The sequence below is a fragment of the Misgurnus anguillicaudatus genome, chromosome 20, assembly GCF_027580225.2.
Source record: "Misgurnus anguillicaudatus chromosome 20, ASM2758022v2, whole genome shotgun sequence".
Classification (NCBI taxonomy): domain Eukaryota; kingdom Metazoa; phylum Chordata; class Actinopteri; order Cypriniformes; family Cobitidae; genus Misgurnus; species Misgurnus anguillicaudatus.
The window spans coordinates 22,049,748-22,075,447 of NC_073356.2; the positions used below are offsets into that span (position 1 = coordinate 22,049,748).

Sequence of the window (25,700 nt, forward strand, 5' to 3'; positions counted from 1 at the left end):
CAGATTCAAACTTGCACTGGCCACATGACCACGACAGCTAGAAGATAAACCAAAATATAAAATGCTTCTAATCACAACCATATCAATATTTAGATAAACCAAAATATGCCTAAAAGCTTGGAGAAATGAAAAATTATTGGGTTTTCTACCAATAAGCCTTCACTTCTGACCTTACTTTCTATAGCTTGTGGAGAATGGCTCGACCTAAGCACAACAAACCCACCCAGCGGCTGGAATATGAGGATTTTCTCCAGTCAATGTGCTGAATTTCACTAATGGATTGTGTATGAAATGGGATAATCCATCTTATCCTCTGGCTTTGAGGAATATATAAATAAAATGGCATACTCATAACTGCATGGCTGTGCAGAATCGCTGAGCAGGATCACTCAATGCTGTGCAGGTTCAGTGCTGCCTTTTAATAGCATTGGCATCTATAATAATTGTGCTTGTTATTGTATCATTGTATCATGGGACGTGAGTTAATCATCCCCATGCAGACATCTTTCTGATTCATCTCAGAGCAGGACTGGTAGTTGTAAGACATTGAGCCAGAGTAAAAAACAAACAAAGGCGAGGTGAGAGTGCAAAAAAGGACTTTCCAAATAATGGATTCCCCTGTCAGGTCTGCGAGGAAGAGACACTAACTCAAATATATGAGGGAAGTTACAGTAACAATGAGTTAAAAGCTATTTTGGGTGTTAGACACGCCCTGGTGGGGGATGTATGCATCTCATATGTCGCACAGTTCATATGAAGGTTCAGGTTCATATTTTGCTAAAGCTTTTTTAAAGGGGTCTTAAATTGAGAAATCAAATTTTTCTTAATTGTTTGAACTCCTACTAAAACTTCCTACCTAATCCAAAAATGGCCACAATGGCTTATGACAAATTTTGTGAGATTTCGTCTCAGTATGATGTCATAGTGCAACATAAGACCACCTCTGGAGAAGACCAACAGACCCTCTTTAGAACCAGCCACTGAATCATGCTTTTGTTAGGAGATAAGATGTAAACTATAGACTGTAAAAAAATATGTAGGTAGTGTCCATGACATCACCCATAAGTTTGTGAAGAGCTTTTTTAAAGCCAATAGGTGTGTTCAACATCGGCTGCGGCTGGATGCAACCAATCGGCGAGATCTGAAAACGGAGACGTGAAGTCGGACACGCTGTTGTTCCCGTAGTTTGCTGCATTTACGTCAGGCATGGCTGATCACGTGGCGTTTGCTTGCTTTATTGCAGTAAACATGATTTGTAAGATGTAAACATAAACAACATAAAAAGTGAATTAAACTGTTTTGAATGTCCGTGTATGTTTTTAAGGCATCTGTTTTTACAAAAATAAAGTTCAACATAAGCATATATTATTTAAATGCCAATGTAGTGGGGTCTACGTTTTATTATCCATTTTATTTGGATGAACATGACACAATATAACATCGCGACTACATGAAAAGAGCTTTAACTCTTATAAAAAATACAGATTTGTGAGCATTCATGGAACTGAGGGTGTGAAAATAAACACATGATAGTTGTCATGCAGTGAATCCAACCAATCGTGAAACAGCCGTCATCATTACAGCTATGGGCAGCTCCTGACTCAGGTGGCTGATCTCGAATCGCTCTCGTGGTGCATTAAAGCCATTTGACACAGTCACATGCTTTCAGCGCCAGCTCAAGTCGGACAAAATTACTAACAGGCATGCACTGCTTCAAGTCAGCCGCCGATCGGTCAGCGCAGCGCCGCCTGAAGTCGAACACACCTTATAGTTGACATTTTGACATCGCTTCACTCGCAGAAAACCAAAAAATAGGTAACGAGGAGGGATGTCGGTGAAGCTGAACTTAAGTGATTGGTTGCTGAAACCACGCCCGCCTAACATGACGGTAGTGACAGAAGTGGCAATTCACCTGTCACTCAAGTGGCCACGCCCTTAAACATGCAGAACTTTAAGACTTACAGGGGTGGTTTCCCAGACAGGGATTAGCTTAAACCAGGACTAGGCCTTAGTTTAATTAGGAAATATAACTAGTTTTAACAAACATGCCTTACTAAAAACATTACTTTCATTTCATTTCGAGGTAAAACAAAGAGCACTGATGTATTTTAACATATGTCAGTGCAAGTTCTTTTCAGTTTAGACATTTCAGTCTAGGACTAGTCTTATTCCTGTCTGGGAAATTGCCCAAATATAATTTAAACAGATGAGTTTAAAAAAATTAAAACCCCTCACAGTTGTCAAGAAGGGCAATATTAGCTATACAGACCAAAACCACTTTTTGTACCAGGCTGTAAACACATTTATTTCAGCTGTAAAGTTGGGCATTTTAACATGGAGGTCTATGGGAATTAACTCCAATTTGGAGCCAGTCTATAGCGGCCAGTCGATAAATTGCAGTTTAAGTCACTTCTGTGTTAGCTTCACGATAGAGATCAGAAACAAACACTGTATTACACGTGGTTTCAGCAACCAGCCACTTAAGTTCAGCTTCACTCACATCCCGCCTCGTTACCCATTTTTCGGTTATCTGCGAGTGATGCGGGGTGAACTACACTGAATCCGAAGTTAAGTTGCAACCACTGATCTATATAAATGGATGGGTATTCCAAGATGGCGGCTCGAACTCTGCGCTGGCTTCACCTCACGCTGTTACGTTAAGCGTTCTATGCGCAATCTAATCATTTATATAGATCCAGTGGTTGCAACACGCAAATGCAAGTAATAATGTTTTGAGCATACCTGCTATGCTCTAGTGCGAGTACTAAGGATGTTTGTTCCTGCTATCTATTACACTGCAGTTCTGCAGTCATTTAATCATCTCATTAATTCTCACTCATGTGCTTGACAACAGCACACAAGGGCACAATGAATTTCAAAACGCAGGTAATGAGCCTCCTGCCTTACTTCCAATCCCCCCACCCCATCTGTATGTTGATTTATCTTCATGTCTTTTAATGTTTGTACAAAAGAAATTGTACAAAAGAATGTGATTTTTAAGTGTCTTGGTACTCTATTATTAAACGCAGCACAGAAGCCCTGAAAACGCACCTGATAAGAAGGCCACTTTTTCCTTTAGAATGGGCAAAACTTCCATCGCCTTCATCTCTTCATTTCTGCGAAATCCTGTTAAACAAAACAAAAAAAGAAAAGTTAGAAGCCGGGCAAAAACATCATTGGAGTGATAAACTGCCAGCTAGCCCATCCATGCTGTGGGTAAAGCAAGTTTGATTTTGGTTTGTGTCCTTTCTTGCCCCCTTTCTACTGCACTTATATAGTAGTTGCCCTACTATAAAGTGGGAAAATTATCGAAAATTGCACACACAAAAAAACTTGTTTCAAACCTGTATGACTTTTCTGCATGTAAAAATTAAGCAGAATTTCATATTAGCTTGTAACTATACAAAGTATAGTACAAAGTATAGTATAGTACAAGTTAAAGGGGCCATGGCATGAAAATCTGACTATTTCCATGTTTAAGAGCTATGATTGGGTCCCTAGTGCTTCTATCAACCTAGAAAATTTGAAAAAGACCACCCCAGTAACTTAATTTTGGTAAACTATTCTCTACAAGCACATGAGAAAATAGGTCGTCGAAATTTGGCTCTACTTATGATGTCATAAGGAGCTCTTATTATAATAATACCGCCCCTTAATCTGCACTATCCAATCACAGCACTGCCATTTAGTGCAGAGAAAAGGAGAGAGAGAAAATAATTCACAGCACAATTGAGTTTCAATTGCAACAAACTGCTCATTTGCATTTAAAAGGACACACCCAAACCGGCACATTTTTGCACACACCTACAAAGTGGCAATTTTAACATGCTATAATAAATTATCTGTGGGGTATTTTGAGCTAAAACTTCACATATGTGCTCTGGGCACACCAAAGATTTATTTGACGTCTTAAAAAAGTCTTGTGCCATGGCCCCTTTAAAATAGGTCTAGGCATTAGGATGAGTAAATGATGACTGAAATGTTTTTTTATCATGACGGAATAGGTTTTTTAAAAATCTTCTCCATTTCCAGAATATTTTAATGTGTCTTTAAATGTACAGTCAATCCATCCCCAATTTCTTTAGTTTTTCATTCTTGGCAAGTGTCTATTGCCTTGAGGGCTGGACCTTGTTCAAGTGTTTTGGATGAGATCAGCAGCAACCCTGAAAAACCGCCCCTTCTGTTTGAGCATTTGTTTTTATGATTCACAAGTTTAAGCTGACTGGGTTTGATAAGACACACTGGTTAGTCATGCATAACCAGCCGACTGACTTTGGTCTGTCACAGCACGTAGACAATGTAAACAGCTTTTATAGCCTATGTTTTAACCTCTAACAATATAACTCAAGGTTTTAGGTTCAGTGCCAGATGATGACTCTGGTGCAGCAGATAATTTAGCATTTTACTTTCACTACTGAAGCATTAAGGACATGGGTGGCTCAGTTCAGACATTCCGTCTTTAATTGCACTCCTATCATCCCTTCATCCCAATGCTGCTAATTGAGCATGAAATACTGTTGGAAGAGGAGCCCAATTCCTCCTACACACACAGCTGAGAGAGAGAGAGAGATGATGATGATGATGTCATTTATCTATTTTCCTGTGAAGTCTTCCCTGTGGTGTTTCAGCGCCTCTCGCTGTACAAACAGACACCATTCTCTTGATCACTCTAATTCCCTCTCTTTTCCCAATAAATCCCAACAAAAGGCTTGCAATTCCATACTTTCTACTGTGTCAGGTGATCTCATGAAAGCATGGAAAGTTGCCATTATTTACAACAATTAAAAAAAGAGCTTTGACAAAAATGCTTATTCTGTCATAATGTACTCATCCTGATGCTTTTCACAATCTTTATAAAATCTTTATTCTCCAGAACACAAACTGATTATTTAAAGTGGACATTTTATTGTGTACTTGCTTCCTAGACATCTGATATACTGCATTTAGAAGACTTTGAATATAACACAAGTACTATGGACTACTATTATGATGATTATATGATTTTATAGTGCTTTTTATCTTGTTTGGGAGCTTAAACTGATAAACTGAGCAGCATTGTGGGTAATAGTTAAACATTGAAGCAGTGAATATTGCTGCTGGTCAGAAAGACTGACAAGCGGCATAAAAAGATAAGGGTTTAGGTTCCTTACTGTATGTATGTGATGTGTAAAAAAGATAGACTACTTTCTCCTCTCAGGAATATGTGAGTGTGTTTGTGTGAGAGAGATAGAGCGAAAGATAGAGCGAGAGAGAGAGAGAGCACGAGTGTATAGTAATAGAGGCAAATAAGGATCCTGCTCTTGCAGCTATATGATGTAATGTTGTGTGTTTCCTATACTGCAGTTGAACAGGAGAGAGTAAGATACGTTTATTATTGGTACAAAAACTAGGATGGGACGCCACAGTTCACAGAAATAAACACATATAAAATTTCCTTAATATTTACTATACATTTACCTAAAGGATTATTAGGAACACCATACTAATACTGTGTTTGACCCCCATTTCGCCATCAGAACTGCCTTAATTCTACGTGGCATTGATTTAACAAGGTGCTGAAAGCATTCTTTAGAAATGTTGGCCCATATTGATAGGATAGCATCTTGCAGTTTAAGGAGATTTGTAGGATGCACATCCAGGGCACGAAGCTCCCGTTCCACCACATCCTAAAGATGCTCTATTGGGTTGAGATCTGGTGACTGTGGGGGCCATTTTAGTACAGTGAACTCATTGTCATGTTCAAGAAACTAATTTGAAATGATTCGAGCTTTGTGACATGGTGCATTAACCTGCTGGAAGTGGCTATCAGAGGATGGGTACATGGTGGTCATAAAGGGATGGACATGGTCAGAAACAATGCTCAGGTAGGCCGTGGCATTTAAACGATGCACGATTGGCACTAAGGGGCCTAAAGTGTGCCAAGAAAACACCCCCCACACCATTACACCACCACCACCAGCCTGCACAGTGGTAACAAGGCATGATGGATCCATGTTCTCATTCTGTGTACGCCAAATTCTGACTCTCCCATCTGAATGTCTCAACAGAACTTGAGACTCATCAGACCAGGCAACATTTTTTCCAGTCTTCAATTGCCCCATTTTGGTGAGCTTGTGCAAATTGTAGCCTCTTTTTCCTATTTGTATTAGAGATGAGTGCTACCCGGTGGGGTCTTCTGCTGTTGTAGCCCATGCGCCTCAAGGTTGTGCGTGTTGTGGCTTCACAAATGCTTTGCTGCATACCTCGGTTGTAACAAGAGGTTATTTCAGTCAAAGTTGCTCTTCTATCAGCTTGAATCAGTCGGCTCATTTTCCTCTGACCTCTAGCATCAACAAGGCATTTTCGCAAACAGGACTGCCCCATACTGGATGTTTTTCCCTTTTCACACCTTTTTTTGTAAACCCTAGAAATGGGGTTGTGCATGAAAATCCCAGTAACTGAGCAGATTGTGAAATACTCTGGCACCAACAACCATGCCACGCTCAAAATTTCTTAAATCACCTTTCTTTCCCATTCTGACATTCAGTTTGGAGTTCATGAGATTGTCTTGACCAGGACCACACCCCTAAATGCATTGAAGAAAATGCCATGTGATTGGTTGATTAGATAATTGCATTAATGAGACATTGAACAGGTGTTCCTAATAATCCTTTAGGTGAGTGTAGTAAACCATATTAAATTGTAGTATAGTGTAGTATTAGTAATTACTACATTTATTAATGCATACTATAATATTTTTCATGTAGGTGGATATCTTTGATTTATTTTGTTCCTAAACTACAGCTAGAAATCGTCACTCGCACTTCACACAAAGTGACAGTCTGTAAAAAGCTAATCTCTCTTGGTGTAAATTGGAGTGTCTTCAAGGCTAATCGTGTCATTTTATCACATTTGTATCACATATTACTCATTTCCTCACAAAAACGAAGACAAAGAAATGACCTCTATTCATATATCTGAAGCCCCGCCGCTCACTAGAGATGACCGCTTCAATATTATCTCTCACGAAAAAGAAATCTCATTTCACAGCTGTGCTGCTGTCTTTCAAGCTTTCTCAGGGTAACAGGATAGTTCACAAACATCTAAAATCCATAATTTTAGCCACCAAACCACAGAAACACAACAAACCACATCACAAATAGAGACATTACAATTTGGAAAATATCAGACAGTGAATGATTCCACTCCCTGAGCTGGACGAGTTGGGAATGCGGTTGGGAATCCACAGTCAGTGGGGGGAAAAAATAAGAATCTAGAGGAAAAAAATAGACTGACTTTGTTTTATAGAGGAAAAATGAATAGGGTTACGGGTACTGTCCTATTGTGAAAGGAAGTTGAAAAGGTTAGAAGTTACAGTCAATAATAAAGTACATCAAATAATAAAGTTTATCTGCACTGTAGGTTCCTCCAAACCCAACAACTTTCACACAGACACACTTAACTCTTATCAGTGCTTATCACAAAACAAACATACAATATATACTTGTCTGAAAATGTGACCTCATTATTTCCAGGATCCCTGCTCATATAAAGTAGTAATATAAAAAGAACAACTACAACTTTGAACACAAAATTTTACTTCTTTCATTTTGCACATATTCAACTTTGCTCAAATCTAGTGAAAGGGAACAGATATAGACTTTGCATTTTCATCCCAAGTTCACACACATAACAGTAAATACACCTCACTGTTAATTTAAACAGCAAAGCAATGATCTCTGACAGATACTGTAGATGGCAGCAGAGGAGCCACACTGATCACCACTGAATTAATAAGAGGGGAGGGGGAGAGAGAGAGAGAGAGAGAGAGAGAGAGAGAGAGAGAGAGAGAGAGAGAGAGAGAGAGAAAGAGCGAGAGAGAGAGAGAAATCTAATATTTGTCTAAACTTCTACCATATTATTGCCACACGATGATGCTAAAATCCCTAAATGTAATGTAAATGATTAACAAGCAGCATTTAAGTCACCTCACTTCCCCCATTTAGTAATACCCGGACTGAAGGGCACATGAGGTCAGAGGTCAAGGGTTCAATGAGTGTGTGTCTGCGTGTAGTGAGCATCAAATCACTCATACTGCACACATTGATGAACCGTCAGTCCCTACAGCAGCCTCCTGAGACTAATGAGTCTATTCATCCGTTCATTTCCCAATCATCTCCTGCTGAATGAACAGGTGACAAATGAATCTTCATCACTCCTGCGGCTGGAACTGACTAAGCCGACTAAAGCTTGCCACATTTTAACATATAAGACGTGCCTGTTTATTTCAAATCTTATATATATGTTACTCTAGGTCTGTGGGTTATATGCTTGTTGCGCAAACGGTCACGTGAACTGTGATCGGCAGATATTAAGCCTTTGCTACAATCTAGAGAAAGGGAACAGATATTGACTCAGATCAAACCACTTCAGCGCTGTTGACCTGGGATTTTTATTGGGGTTTAGCTTGAGTCTGAATCTTAGCAATTAACCTATAAACTGAAGGTGCTCTAGAGAATCGACATCTTACAGAGACAACCCATGTGACCTGACCCATCACCCTGGGGAACAGCTGCAGAACCGGGTTAGATTTTAACCCGTAGGTCACTGGTGAAACGCTGAGATAAGTGAGGGATTTAGGAGACACGACCAGGGCACACTGCTTGCTTGGATATGGAGTGTGAATGAGGTGACCACAGTGGAGCTTTACACCGTTGTATCCTAACTAGGTGAGAAAGTGTGAGGCGATAAATCACCATGAGCTTTTTTTCCAACCAACAATGACCACAAACAGCAACATTGCATTTGTATTTCTGTTATGTCATGCTCCTGCAAAGTGAGATCTCATTGGTCTTAAGTCCCACTTAACAGTTGACATTTACTGACCTTTAATTTCACAAGAATACATCCAAGACTTTACAAAACCCGACTGTCTGCTGACACGGTTTACATCCTAAAGCAAATGACAAAATGGCAACTGTAGAGGACTGAAGTGCACGTATGTGTCAGCACATTAGCTCAGCTCCATGCATTACTAACATGAGGCGTGAAAAGAGCATGAACACAAAGCCTCATTTTCCTACTGTAATGTGATCACAGTTGAGGAGTTTTCCAACCTCTGTTCTTCACTATAAAGTAAAGGCCGTCTGGTAAGAAGGAAAATGCCACGTCGCAGTATGGACACGCTTAAAGTTTATGACACTGAGTGAAAGACAACACGCAATGTCAGAGAGCAAAGTCTTACCTCTAATATAAAACCTAGCAAATAACTTTTATGCATATAGCAAATGCATTTATTCAAAGAGACTTGGGGCCCTATCATACACCCAGCGCAAAGCTATTGCTAGTTCAGCCCGGCACAATTATCATTTCAAGGTTCTGTTGTTTAAATAGCTAATGCATTTGCGCGCCCATGTGTTGCTATTTTGAGGCAACTAAAACAGACTATACCATTGACCAACTAAAACCTGGTCTATAGTCAATGGCACAATATTGTTTTTGTTATTTATTGAGCGCGTTCGTTAGTAATATGCGCCTCTAAATGGGACGACAATGCATGTTTGCTTATCACACACATGGATGTGCAGCAGCACACAAAAGTTTTAAAGCAACACCAAAGAGTTTTGTTTTACATTAAAATAATGTTTCCAAAAAAGTTTCATCCACTCGAAACAGGGTGAAGGGCACTTTCACATTCGCTTTGCAGCCCTCTATCGGCCAAAACCGCACTAAAGAAGTTTTCAACTGTCTGGTCACGGTCCTGTAGTTCGAGTGAAAACTACAAAAACTTGCTTTACGGCAGACCTTCAATCCAATCAGAGCCAGCTTTGCTACAGTAGGCTAAATTATTTACGACAGTGGTAATGGACAATTCTGCTTCCAACCTTTAGGGGGAGCAAAGAGCAAAACCTCTTTAGTGTTGTTTTAAAATAAGAAAATTTGAAGGATTAAACTGTAAACGATTTAATTGAATCTCTTGGACCAATCTCTTAAATGAGGACCAATTACGAGACGTTAGCAGGTGTAAAGAGCTGCTTCACCTGTAGCCTGGTAAGTAATTGAATGTTTTGCTTTAAACAAATGTAAATATTGCATTTACTTCAAAATGTTTTTTTAATGCTACCCCATGGATTGACGACTTTGTACCTGTGGATATGGTGAGACCATAAACATTTTCATATGAGAACTCACAGCGCTGTCTGAGTGCCGATACGTTTTGGCTCTCCACACGTTTGTAAATTCTTTATCTCCAGTTTGTTACAAATAAAGTATTTTTAGATTACAAACCTTTTCTTGCATATTTGTAAATCATTCCTTGAGATTACACTGATCATGTAGGCTATCCATACATATACAACAATTAAAACCCTGCTAATTTTACTTCCATGACTGAAAGAAAACACATTTTAAAGAGAACCAATTTTAAGAAAAACATCATAATTTCAATACAAATAAAACTACATATTTCGCCATCTTAATAGGAAATCGGCATGACGCCGGCGCAACTGGCTTTTAAAAGGGATGGGAGATGAGACTCTGATTGGTTTATTGCACGTTACGTCCAAAACAGATCCATTACTCATTACGAGAATAGGAACAACCCTTTTAGACAGTGCGCTTGGCGCACAATTTTTGTGCGCTTTAGACCATGTGCTAAGATCGTTAAAATAGGTCCATTGAAGTGCATTACAAGGTATACATTATATCACTATATGTGTTTCCTGGGATAGAACCCACAACCTTTTGCTATGCCCTACCAATGAGCTATGCTCTACCATTGAGCTTGTGTTTGTTTTGGTACAGAAACAGCAATGAAAACCTTTAGATCTCTCTTTTTAGAACATATACACACCTATAAACAGTTTAGTTTGGTTGTTCCTCTTCATTCACGTCTTTCCTATGCAAAAAGTAAGATTTCCTGTGATCCAATCATTCAGTCATTGTTGGGAGTTTATAGTGTCTTGTGTATATGTGTTGGGGTTCTGGGGTCAGTAAGACCATTAACAAATTTGCCTCGGCAAGCAGGACAGTAGTTCAGATTTTACCTGCCATGCCAATACGTTCCAACAATGAAAATTACCTTTTTTTTTTAGTAATTTCTTTATGTAACAATATTTATATTTTTCAATTAAATGTACTGCTTTCTGTCATGGTTTTTCTTACAGATACTTTACTTAATTCTCACAATTTCGGCAAAACCTGTCTGTTAGCTAGCAAGATAATGTTAACTGTAACACTGGCCCTGGGGTCATCCTTATTGTTGTGTGTTACTTTTGTTTATTTCAAGCACAGACCTGTAAGCTCTGCTTACACGTGGAGAAGTGTTTTATATAGATTTTAATGTTATATTTGACATCAGTATTGTCCCAGTGTTGTCTGCTCCTGCTCAGGGCTTAATTTAGCCCGGCTCCCATGGAGGTCCAGTGTCTATATCACAGCAGAGAGAAACAGAGGGGAGTCGCACCCAGGACGCAGATCGTCTATTTCTGTCCTCTCTCCACATCAGGCCGTCTGCGTTGTTTTGCTCTTTTTCTCTCACACAATTTTCACAGACTGTCTCTGTTAGTCTGACACATTTCGCTTTATTGTATTACAGTGCAGCACATGAGGTCTGAGCTTCCTATTGTTAGCTTTTTTAAGGGTTTGGGAGGGCATTTTAGGAGTTGGGCATGCAGTGGTTTATTAGTGGTGTTTGCTTAGTCAATCATACTAAACATCCCGCCGGCATGGCTCGTGACACTAATGATATGGCCCTGAAAAATTTGACCCTACTTCTGCATTTAGGAGTATACTTATTTTACTTAGGCAAACAAGCAACTACCTAGCAAACACCTTATCAGACATCCAACAACCATCTGAACACACCTGCATTTTAAACAGGCGAGGCAGGCAAACAGCACCTTACATGTGACAAAACAAATATGTTGGACTTCAACTCCACCTTTATGAATATGAACCAAGTTTTTTGGCATATTGATATATATTATATGCATATTGGTTTTACTACAGTACCAATGAACAAAAACGCGTTGTTGAAACGTGTTGGTAGGGTAGTGCTTTTTGTCCCTCTCTGCTATTATAGTTTATCAGTATGGCAGAACGACATGGAAGCCTCCTTGGACTTACCCGTTCAATGCAAGTAAAGAGAAGAAATTCTAAGCTTACCAAGAAAACTTAGATCTTCGGCAGAGGTCATTTGACACCAACAAGGACATATTTATAAATAAAGACATTGATTTTGATTAATAAAACACTTAAAACCCTACTTACTGTCCCTTTAAATGTAGTAAAACCATGGTTATTTTTTAATAAGAGTACTGGCTCTAATTTACGAGAAGAAAAATGTAATCCATGAGTTGCTAGTTACCTGAAGTCAATAAAAAACCAAACACTGACAGCATGTGCATAAAAGCACCCTTGTACTGAAGTGATGCATTCTGCTCAGCAATTCACAAAAGTGTAAACTAAGACACACCCCTAACAATCATCATCCATTCATTAATAAAAGACAATATCTTTAGATGGTGGGTTGGTATCAAATGTCATGAATAGCATTAAAGCTTTACCTGACAGCTGAATCAGCGTGTTGCCGGTCTGTGCGTACTGCCACCTGTAGCTGTCCAAAAATGACGCTACATTGCCGTTCCAGCAGCTGGACAGTGAATCTACATTTTCCACAGCACCACAGTAAAGGTACATGGCTACTTATAGCACTCCACTGTGATAGGACTCAATGAGGTTCCTGCATGGGTCACCATAAACTGTGACAAGCACCTCAAATGTTCTTAAACTGCCTTGCAGTCCACCACAACCACATGGAGCATTCCTGCTATGCTAAGCCGAGACCTAGGCAGCCTGGAATACGTAAGCTCTTATTAACAGTTGTCTCTCCAGGAATTAAAAGAGAAGGACTGTTGCTAATCGTAATACTCTTTAGTCAGAGTGCATTCGGCCCGGTAGGGATGGGCTTAGGGCTGGGCGAAATAGCTAAAATGTTTATCATCGATATAACGCGTTACATCATTCAATAGCGATAATTATTGATACATTTCATTAAGCTTTTTAGAAAATGACAAGTAGAAAATTGTTTTAATTTGACCACTGTATGTTTTATTTACACACTTTATTAAGGCAAACAATAAACAATTTTAGTTTAGCAGTACAATTTTTTAATATCTTACATAAAGATTAAATTGGTGTTAAATAAACTCTATAAATGCTCTCTCTGGAGCATTTTCATCACCATAATGTTTGATTTATGTTCTTTGCCTCCCGTTGCCTGTTCCAAACCTAGTTTACAATGGTGGATTGACTAAAGGCCTGCAGACTGCCACCAAATGGTGGCATTTTGCCACCAAAATTTGAGAGTGTGCCACTGAATTTTACATCCAGTTGCACATGTGCGACCAGTAAATTTGACCTTTTTTTGTGATGTGACACTGAATTTGAAAACAGCACATTGTACTTTCTGCATCTATCATTAACGTATTTATTAGTAATAAAGTGGAAATTAATAGAAATGTGAATATTTGGTTAGGATGTTGATTTACGGTGTGTGCCCCTAAATTTTCTGGTTGCGCCCCTAAAATTTTCAGTTGGGGGCCACTGTGCTCCTAGTAAAAAAAGTTAGTCTGGAGCCCTGGACTACTTTTCTTCACCTACATTTTTAAATGTACTTTAAATGTCGCCAAATCAGTATGGCATGGTAGAGTAATAATTTGAATAAGAAATAATTTGTATTGCGTATGTGTCGAACACTGCCATCCGCGCGTAGCCACTTTGAACGCTGCGCTGAGCGTGTGCCCGCGAGCCGGATGCGGAAAAGTAGTATACCCGGCCCACAAGTATGCACAGCTTACACACAACATTATTCCGGTGCTGGTCAGATGCAAAAAAACAAAAAACTGCCACACTGGCGAGCTAACATTTCCTTTTATTACTGACAATCTCCTCGGCCACAGCACTCATTTTTACACGTTTTCGTGCTTTTCCTTTTACATGGCGATGGCGCAACTGAACCCCACAGCAACACTTGTTATTGGCTGTTTGTTTGTCACTCGCGGCATGCTCCTTTATTAGGGCATATAATAGGCTGTTTAAGATCTAGGAACGGCAATGTAATGTAGTCCAATGCAGTTTTAGGAATACATTAACAGGTGTCATATTAAACGAGTTTTTCTCTATTGTTATCCATTATAAAGGTATATTTTAACAACTATTTGGACATTTTTCAACAAGATTTGTACATTATAAAAATGCATTAATCATTAAGAGCCTTTTTAAAAAGTTCCATAAAAAGCTGTGATGAATGCAAACATCAAAGGATCTTAATATGGTTAAAAGATTGCTCAAACACACACAAGATTATACATAAGCTGCTTAGAAAGTGATTAGCTAGCTGCCCCAGCTTCAGGCACATCCCCTAAGTAACACATAACAGAAGGCGATTTCAAAAAAGTTGACCTTAAGAAGTCTCCTGTGAAATTAAGCTAACTTTCTATGATGCAAAATGCACCGCAAACTATGGGCTTGTTAAGTCTGACGTCATGCATTGCTTCGGGGTCCAACCGATCTCAAATGCCACACTCATGCTAACATACACTCGAAACAATGAACTTCCAAAAACAGCCGATCCTAATTTTTATATCCATGACAAAATTTGAGATGACAAGACATGAACATGGATTTTTTAAGAATTGTTAAAGTTGCCGTTTTTCATATTTCTATTTTTTAAACTTTAGTTAGTGTGTAATGTTGCTGTTAGAGTAAAATAATACCTGAAAAATGATAAAGTTATAATTGGATGTTATTTTCACTTAGTTTTGCCTATGCTGAGGACGGCTTTCACAATCTGGCGTGATATTTCCGAACAACGTGCGCCAAGCTGCTGTTGAATCACATCAACACACTGGACCAGCTACACATTCAGAACTCGTTATGCATTTCTTCGTTATTTCAGACAGGAAACACGAACACGTTATATTGTGCACCGTAAACACAATCAAAGCTTCAAAAACACAGGGAAAAATGGCACCTTTACACTGTGAATTTATACAATTTTTGCTTAAATGTGTGATCATAAATAGTGCTCATAAACGGCTGTTTAAATAATATCATTTATTCAAAAGAGTGGAGGCTTGGACCCGAAAACTTACGTCATGACTTAACAAGCCTATTAGTTAGTTGCACAAACATCAAGTATCAGCCCTCAAGGATAAAGCAGCAACTCAAGAAAATCTTTGTTTCAATCAACGTTTCATTTTCCAGTTGCACAGTTCAAGTGCCATTCAAAAGGGATGCAACACAACCAAATCTTGCAGGCCTGCACTAGAGCGGACTTCAGTTTAGTTAGAAACCCAAATGGATGCATGTGTCAGGGAATAACATGACCCAAGATGCTTTGGTCACTTAACATTAAACACGTTCAGCGGGATCAGTGGAAACTGTGCCACAAACTCCTCTTCAGCTTCAGCAGATGGTGTGGAGAGGTTCAGAGCACATACACGCGTCAGATGTTAAAAGTAAATTAAGAGTTCAAACATTGCCTGGTGTGTGGCCGTGTTTTATCTCAGTGAAATCACTCATCCAGACACAACACAGAACGAACGTTTGCAAGCCACAACGAAGACGAGCTGTGTATATTTGCCAAATACACAATGTTTGCACAGTGACCTATATCACTAACAAGAGAGATTTAAAAAGAGAGGAGGAAAGGGAAATGCTTGGGAATTTGGGCAGGAATGCATGTCAAAGAATAGCAGCGTAAAGAACTTCTGCACACAAATGCCCACACACGACACATTCCTGAGGTCAAATAAACGTTGTATTTCTGATTAAACAAACAAGCCTGACCTCTTTTTTTCAGTGGCGGCTGATGACTGCTCTTCCGAGGGGCGCAAATTCAAAATATGTGTTCGTGGGTGTCATGTGTGTTGCTCGTGTTTTTAAAATATGTGTTTGTTGCGTCATGTGACCCATGTGCATCACGTGTTTTGTCAAAATAAGTGCCTGCTGCACACGCGTCAAAACCGTTATGATAAAAGAGACGCTCATGTTCACAATACACGCAAGACACTCCCTTAACAGGAAACTCTGATTACGCATGAGATTATGCAAGTATCTGGCAAATGCGAGCGTCTCTTTTATCATAAACCCTTTAGACGCGTCTGCAGCAGGCACTTATTTTGACAAGACACGTGATGCACATAGGTTCACTTGACGCACCGAACACATATTTTGAAATGACGAACCACACACATGACGGGCTACATACATGTTGTGACGAACTTCGCGTTGTGCACCCTCGAAAAAAGGAGTCACCAGACGCCACCGGTCTTTGCATCTCCCTATTTGTTTAAAACTATTATTTTTTTGTAATTAATGGCTAAATTAAATACATTCAGTGCGTCTTACTAAAAGCGCCTTGTGCTTACAAAAGTGACATTCTGATAAGGCAGAACTACCTGATGGCCATGAGGTAAAAACATTGGAAGACACTGCTATAAAACTGCATCCCAAGGGCAGACATTATACAAAATTGTGTGAAGGTGACACATTTGTTGAGATATGTTCAAGAAACAGCATTTCTGAACATACACCATCACAATGCTATTTGTTTAATGTTTAAGCCGACTAAATAAATCGCAGACATTCATGTGCTGCATTTACAGTCCATCCTGACCACACACTCACTCTCAGACTCCCTGAGCTTCTGTTGCCATGGAGACAGGCCAGTACTCTACATTCCAGGGATATTTTGGGAAAAGGAAGTGTGAGAATTCTTCAGATTTTCTGTGATGAATCACTTGATTTAGGAAGTAGAGGCGAGTACAGATATTAATCCATTCATCTGGCTTTAAAAACACACTCATATCGCAAAGAGTCAATACATGTTACCACAGATTTCAATTAAAATACCACTTATAGCAGGAAGTGTTATAACTGTAAAACAAAAATAAATAAATAAAACTTGTGATTTTTGGCAGTAATGGCTAATATTCAATTATCAGTTAGCAACTTTGCTGTTGCAACTATTGACTTCTGGCAGAAACTATGATCTGAATAAAGCATTTTAAATTAAGTAAGGAATAATTGACGATGGGCCATTGAATTATAAGAAAATAATGCACACCAAGGTGGTAATGCGGCACGATGCGAAGCATTATTTTCAAATAATTCAAAGGACCGGAGTCAATTATTCCTCTTATACCACGGTTACCACAAACATTGCTCTGGTGCCTATTTTTAAGACATTTGAAAAGTTAGGTGTGCGGTTTACAGAAAAATAATCAACACCCATAGAACATTTCTCAGCCAATCAGAATGCAGCATTCAACAGACCCGTGGTATAACATGAAATAAAAACTTTTCTTAAAGGGACACATTTGGCATGCTGAAGGAGGCGTAATGATGTAACGAATTGCCCGAAAATGGTCCCCTTGGTAACTTTCAATATTTTCGGCCAGTGTGTAATATCATTGCGCCTCCTGCAGCCATGTTACAGCAGCAAAGTCCTTGATTATTACGGCAGAATGAGAGTTTAGTTCCTAGCCATATCAGCCTAGAAAATCGCAACTTTTCATTTTCTGTCGATCTTAGTACACAATGTAACTACAGAAGAGTCAAGTTTTAAATAGGAAAAATATCAAAACTCTTTGGTTATTTTTTGTGCGATGCTAATGGTCTAATCAGATTCAATGGATTGTGCTAAGCTATGCTAAAAGTGCTAGCGCCAGACCCGGAGATCAGCTGAATGGATTTCAAAACAGTAAAAATCAAATGTTTAACTCTAGGGGAACTGAAAATATTTTCAAAAAAATAGTGTGTCTCTTTAATGCATGGCATGCTTGACGTTTTAGTATGTAACATCCTGGGTTTTTTGTGGATTCAATTAATTTCCAATGACAATTCTTTTATATCCTGTGTCACCCAGACAAATGTCAGACTTTTGAGGCACAATAGGCTATGAACTTTGTTTCCTTCATTTTCTGTTGTCATATCTTGACAAAAACACAAAAATGTGATGACAGTGATGAATACAGGTGTCAGCGTCACTGTCACATTCCTGACACTGAGACCCCTTTAGATCTCCAGCAATTACTATCAGCAATTCGTCACTTTTACTGAAATGTTCCTTAGCCTGTGGTTTCTTACAACAATGTTTTACGCTATATGCTCTTCATAAAGGTGAAGCTCCTGCTGGAAAAAAAAAACAATAAAACAATTACAGAAAATTCGAATGGTTTCCATTAAAATACCAATTGGAACCATTTACTTTTACAGTTAAAACCACTACACTGTAGTGTGTTTTGGGCCATATTCCATTAAAACCAAAACATAGAACCAATACATACCATAAGAGACCAACAAAAACCAATACACTGTAGTGTGTTTTGGTCCATATTCCACTAGAACCAATACAATTCCCAATAAAAAACAATAGAATTTCTGTGATGGTCTATTGCTTTTTTTAGCAGGGGTGTAAGGTCAGCACCATTACCAAACTGTGTTTCCAAACACTTACACCATCTGCTATTGGTGGGACAAACTGATAGCCCCATCCTGTTCGCAATTCACAAAGTTTTGATGGCACCACAATGTTACATTTCTTGAACATCATCAAAATACACATGACTTAGTAATAGGTCCCTCTGCATATAAGGTTGTGACTTCTTCACCCTATCCACCTTATTTTTGCCGTTAATGTGGGCGCTGCCATCTTTAAGCTCTTTGTGTAAGACTTCAGGTGAGCCATTAAAGCTAATGGCAATTGTTTTACGAGTGACACGGGTGTGCCATTTTGACTGGCTAGGTGTAATGTTTATTATGAAATCCAGAAATCCAGAAAGACCGGCATTATTTTGTGCAGTTAGAGGTTGCCATAATAGCTGGTACAAACACTGTATATCTCTACAAAACATTTGTTTTGACCATAATCCATGCACGTATTTTTGTTAATCAGGTTGTGTGCGTTCTCCCACGACATTGTTTTCTTCCGGCCAGCTATAAGAATGGAAGTCTGGCACAGAAAAAGGAAATACATCACATTACTTACTTCCGCGTTTGAAAAAAATAAGGTGGATAGATCCTTCACACATACATGCTCAACAAACCCTAGTTCAGACATACACCTCAGCTACAAAGATGCACACCTTAAATATCTATGCAAGTCATATAATTTCAGAGGAGAAACGTCTTTACATGTCCAAATCCATCTTTTTCCTTGTGAGTTCACACTGCCAGGGATTATTTGATGTTGCTCTCTCATCTGGCTGTTTCCTGCCAGCTCTCTGAGGTCAGGCCCCCTAATAACAGGGTGCAGAAAACGAGAAGCTCACGCAACACACACATCCCCTCAGAGAGAAAAAGAGCAGAAAAACGACTAGAACTATACAGTCATAATTCAAAACAAATGTCTTTAATAATCAAATTTTACATGTGCATGGATGGAACCATTATTAGCAAAGGAAAACAAAAGCACGCACATCGACCTCACATGGGTGCTCGACTAAAAGTCATATCAGAAAAGTATAAGTCGGCACACCAAAGCTCCAAAAAATGTAATAAAAGACTATAGCACGGAGTGTGACGTTTTGAGCATCATCTGATGAAGAGCCTGCGCAATCGAACCTTCACACGGCATGAGAAAAACTTTTATTAAAGAAATCTTTCACAATTTTTGAACTTTGGTGTGCCGACTTATACTTTTCTGGAATCATTATTAGACCTTGCCTTCCCAACATCCAAGTTGACATTACATTAAAACTATTGTTTTTTTATTGTGAAAACATTGGCTAATTTAACGCAAATGTAATTACAGTACATGAGAACCATACAAAAATGGGTTAGACTAAAATGACATTTACTGTGTACATGTTTTATGTATACATGAAATATACATTATCATACAAAGTTTGTATTTTATCCACTTCACCTACCCCAGTATTTATGGGAAAACAGGCTTTCCGGCAGACTCGAAGACCTTTTTTTAAAGGTTTTTGAATATACACATTTCTAAGAAAGACCTAGTTCCAGGATTTGCGATTGTTTGAGAGGTTAAAGGACAAGTTCGGTATTTTACATTTACACAGATTTTTTATGATGAAATAGAACGGTTTTGACTGAAATTTGGACATATGATGCTGGCCCGAGAATTTTTGGGGTGTTTGTTGTATCACACCCCCCCCCCACCTCTACAATGGGTGTATAGGTGCACTGGAACAATCTTTCCTACAATGCATTAAACTTTTGTTTACAAAGACGTGAAACTCACCGAGTGATTAGGGGTGTTCACTGATATGCTCACACAAAAATCGCTGCAAAAGACTCATTCCAACAGGTTTTATCATAGTTTTTGTCCAACTCCATTGACTTGTATTAGATGTGCCTATTACTCCGCGCGGGAACGTTGTTTGTATTCTTGCAATTGGCAAAGGTGGATTATCGCCAGTTCGCCACCAACTGGGCTGGAGTGTTTATTATTCAAGCTCTCAGCGGAAGAATATACGGGTGTGAGGCGTTTGGAAAAATAAGTCCACAAGTTTACAACGAATGCTAAAACACCTGTTGGAAAGCATCTTTTTGCAGCGATTTTTGTGTGAGCATACCAGTGAACACCCCTGACCACTCAGTGAGTTTCAGGTCTATGTAAACGAAAGTTTAATGCATTTTAGGAAGGATTGTTCCAGTGCACCTATGCAGCCATTGTAGAGGTGGGAGGTGATACAACAGAAACCAAAAATTCTCGGGCCAGCATCATATGTCAAAATTTCAGTCAAAACCGTTCTATTTCATCATAAACATCTGAAAACAGGGCTTTAAGTGTAAAATACCAAACTTGTCCTTTAAATAATGTTAGTTTAATTTGGATTTGTTTCTAAGGATGCACGATAGGAGAAAATTTGACTGATGCCGATAACTGATAATTAAGTCCTCCTAATGGCCGATTCCGATACCAATAACCAATTACTTCATATTTTTTATACTATAATTTCCATAATAACCGTTTCATCCAACCACTGAGCCGTTAAGCCAAGCATACTAACCGGACTAACATCAGATGTCCAGATGTCCGTGGTAAAACTTGTGTTGTCCATTGTTGTCGAAATTATGAATGTGTGTGGCAACCAAATTGTACAAGGCAGGGATGAAAACATCAGAGAAGAAAACTCGGATCCTCTACCATGGAGAAAGGTTGGTCTTTCTGTCACATCTGTGTTCCCTGCTAGCACTACCGCTAGGCTGTGAATCTGACACCTCGCAGTACTGTCTGAATAAAACTTTGCTGTACGGCGGATTTTTGTTGTGTGTTTAACAACATGTCAAGTTAATAAGTAAAGATGCTTTGTTATTTTTAACTGTCGGTCAGATGCAAGTGTTTTTCTTAAAGGGACAGTTCACCTATAAAAGAAAATTCTCATTTATTCACTCTCATGTTTATCTAAACCTGTATGAGTTTCTTTATTCTGTGAACACAAAAGAATATATATTGATAAATAATGGTAAGCACACAGTTGATCATACCACTGATAATATTTGTTTTTCCTACTATAGAAGTCATACCTTTAACTGTGTGGTTATTATTATTTATCAAAATAGCTTCTTTTGTATTAAGCAGAAGAAAGTTTTTGGGCAAACTATCCCTTTAATATACAAAGCATTAATGAGACTGACTGTATGATTCAATGCTGATAATGAAAATAATATCGGCTGATATAATAGCCACAGCAATGTATCAGTCTACCACTAACAAAAACTACCACAATTTTGTTGACTTCAAAACATGTCATGTAATAAATAGAAAAATTTACAAATATGTTCAACAGACAAGTTGTTCATACGCAAATAATCACTGTTTCAGTGCGGTCAATACTTCGATATTGAAAGTTACAGTGTTTAAAAATGTATGTGTGGAAAAACCTAAAAATACACAGATATACTTGTGAGATCAAGTTGAAGAAAAAAAATAGTTTCTTTTAAAAACAGCCTAATATGCTGTGCTATTCATATACTAAGTCAACTCCTCAGGAAAGTGCAAACACAGTGGTGCTATCAAAACAATGCTTTGTTTGTTTCAACCCCTTGTGGCGTGAGTTTGGAGCAGGATACGCTGAGTCCGGTGGCCTGTTTAAAAACATTATTATGCAATTCTAAAAGCACAAAAACTACACATTTACCTATGATGAACACAACAATGCCTTATAATAAATAAAAAAAAACATGTCATTTCTGCCATACTTTGCCTGTGGCCACATGACTACAAGGCTTGTCCTCTTATCTGACCCTGCGATTACCAATCATAGTTTTAGATCTCAGTATGTGAAGTGCATCAGAGTCAAAATTTTGCCAGCTGAGCAATTCGAGTTCCTGACCTACAACACAAACTTATCAGGTGTGAGCTCCGGATCACCCCAAACACAAAGCTCTTTCTTCTCATTGCCTTACAAAATCTCTCTGCTGCTGTCCTCCCTAAATCTTCCAATAATTTTGTCTCTCAAGCCACCTCCTCCCCCATCTCCATGTGCATGATAAATGCCTGTCCCTCTCCCACATCAACTCCCACCCAAATCTTGCCCGTGTCCTTTTATAATCATGTCCATGTGGTGCCCAATACTAAAAGAACTGGAAATCATTATGCCCTACGTCTTGACTTTGCAACGGTTTGATGCCCATATAAGGCTTTGGGGAGGAAGTAAGGACCGAAAAACCAACGAAAAACAACTTCGGTTGAAATAATTATAATGCGGAAAACTGTGGAAAAAAGTACGAGCCAATCAGAAAAAGGCAGAGTGACTTCGACTCCTTTAGACTCAGACTGGCTACGTTTTCCATTACTGAAATTCCTAAGTGTCCGTTAAGCAGGGAGAGTGTTTGACATTATGGCCGTTACTTTTCAAAAAAAGAGGAGGAGACTAAACAGAGTTTAAAAGCACAACACTTAGCCTTAATCCAAAAAGTTTAACCCTAATCCGAAACAGCACACAGTGTAGCAGTGAACCTGACACATCACGTTATAATTACAGTCCTCTATTTTTCTCAATTTAACAGAATATAGAATTCATGAAACACATTAACTTTATAATTAACCCAAAAGTCTTAAATAAATAACCCTACTTGACTTGTCTCATATATTTTAAGTGTCCGGGAAAAATTTACTGCTTAAACAACAGTTCAGACACAGAACATATACACTGAAAGAGAGGTACAGGTCAAGACTTTCATTAAATAACCAAACCCTTTTGTATGCCTTCAAGACACTTATATAGATATATATGGCACGAGTGAGTGGATTTATTTGTTTAACACGTTTGGGTCCTTTTGAAGCTTGAAGAGCCGGTCACCATCCATTCCCACATAAAACCTAAAAAATGTGTTCGTATTCTGAAGAGCAAAGAAAGACATCGGGCGATGAAATGGGGGTGGGAAAACAATTACAAAGTTTTAATTTTTGGGTAAACTATCCCTTTAAAGTGATAGTTCACAAAAAAATGAATTATGTCATCATTTACTCACCCTTACTTCTTCCCCAATGTCTTCTTTGCTCTTTGCTTTTCTTTGTTTCAAACCTTTTGTAACCAAGCAGATCTGGAAACACCATTGAATTCCATAGTAGGAAAGAATAATACTATGGAAGTGAATAATGCCCCAGACCTGTCAAAATATATTCCTTTATATTCAACATAACAAAGAAATGTATACAGGTTTGAAACAACTTGAGGGTTGAGTAAACTTAACTCTTTTCCCGCCAGCCAGCGGCAGCATTTTAGGGTGTTTTCACACCTAGTTCATTTGAGCCCTCCAAACGCTCTCAGAGCAGTTCAGGGTGTATATGTGAACAAACCAAGTGATCTCAGACCCCCACAAAAGGACCCAAAAGCGAACCGAACTCAGACCACTTCTGGAGGTGGTCTGAGTACGGTTCGCTTTTGGGTTCTTTTGTGGTTCGATTTCTTTTTGATATGTGAAATCAATGAGGTCCCGGTCCTTTTCGCGTGTGGTTTTGACATTCAATCAAAATAAGGGTGTTTTCACACCTAGTTCGTTTGAGCCCTCCAAACGCTCTCAGATCAGTTAAGGGTGTATATGTGAACAAACCAAGTGATCTCAGACTCCCCTAAAAGGACCCAGAAGTGAACCGAACTCAGACCACATCAGAAGGTGGTCTGAGTACGGTTTGCTTTTGGGTTCTTTTGTGGTTCTATTTCGTTTTGATATGTGAAATCAATGAGGTCCCGGTCCGCTTTGCGTGTTGTTTGGACATTGTAACAAAATCAACTGCTGCACAGAAAGCTGGGGTCGGAGTTCTTATGAAGTTGTGATGTGAACAAGAAAAGGTCTGAGATCACTTCAGTTCTGAAGAGGACCAAAAAAAGAACTGGGTCCTCTTTTGAGTCCACTATATTGTGAACACCAAAAGGACTGAGGTCACATTCAGCTAGTCCCTTTTCTGGTTCACTTTAAGTGAACTGGGTTTGGTTCTTTTAAAATGAACTATATGTGAAAACACTATGATTTTCCTCAAAAGTTTAATGCCTTCCAGAAAATGTTCTTATATCAATTTATCAAATGAAAAAAGCAAACCCTTTGCGTTCAAACAAACACTTTATTCGTTCTCTTATCACCTCTCAAATATGAGTAGGTTTCTTCAAAAATACAAAATTCTGAGCAAAAAGCTGAATTAATTGCATTTTTGTGAAAGACTTCTGATAGAAATCTGATTTAGAACAATGATTAAAAAATACACGCAGTTTGAACTGTTTGCACTATGGGTATACTTCCAGGTTTTTTAAGTTGGGTAAGAGCACCACCTGGTGGGTAATAGCGAAATTAGGGGGCATGGACAAAGCTTTTACGCCCGCTACCCGCGCATGTTTTCAATGGTTTCCAATGGAGGCGCAGCGTTTTTCAAAAAAGCCTGCAGCTAGCGTTTTTTTTTTTTCGCGCTGAAAGCCGGCGCTCAGAGGTTTTTCCGCACTCAGCGCCGAGAGTTGAAAGAGATTCAACTTTGGGTGAAAAGCTCCGCTTGTCAATGTCAGTTCTCACACGGCCGCCCAATCACAGTGGAGGAGGGGTGGGACAAGTATCACAACAACCAACCGGCTCACAGCTCAAGCATCACAGCCATCTATGATCACAGCCACCAAAGCACTCAGCTGAAGAAAGTTGGCGCTAAGCTGAAAAAACAGCTGGCATTCGTCGTCCTACAGGCGTTTTCAGCCGCGTAAAAAGCTTTTGTGTGTCCCGCCCCTTACGGATTGCCGGAAAACCTCATTTGCAGGGAAGCGTTTTCTCATCAATGGCAGGGAAAGAGTTAAGTAAAATCCACATATCACAGTAAGTTTGCTCACTTGTTATGTTTAATAACCACCTTTACAAACCTTTGCAACCACTAATAGCAAAATATTTTGTAAATGTTGTGGAGAGCCAGATACTCCTTCTGTAGTCAAACTTATTCAGTCTGGTGTTCATCAAGCACAGCATTGAAACTTTCTGATCCAGGTCTATCTTGTTTGGACAGTGATCTCCTGTGACGGGTGATTATCAGGGCAGCCTACAAGCACATGTTTGTGTATCTGTTGGTCATGTGCTTCATGGTACTGAGAGGGGCAAAGAGTCTTTGATGGGGTTGGTCATGGCATCTATTTAAAGAAACCACAGCTGCAGCACCCAGGCAATCTTTCTGTATCAGAGTGTTTGTAAGAGATTTGTAGCCTGTATTGTAC

General features: G+C 39.0%; 1 protein-coding gene across 2 annotated transcripts in view; it reads right to left on the reverse strand.

The window, feature by feature from the left end:
* The window catches only part of trioa (trio Rho guanine nucleotide exchange factor a), a 107,013-nt gene that overhangs the window by 61,613 nt on the left and 19,700 nt on the right, over positions 1–25,700 (reverse strand). For both annotated transcript variants that reach the window (XR_012359731.1, XM_073858304.1), the window contains exon 3: positions 3,052–3,126. Coding sequence is in view for 1 of the 2 variants with exons in the window: in XM_073858304.1 (XP_073714405.1) it covers positions 3,052–3,126 (75 nt within the window). In the remaining variant the exon portion in view is untranslated. The remainder of the gene's footprint in view (positions 1–3,051; positions 3,127–25,700) is intronic.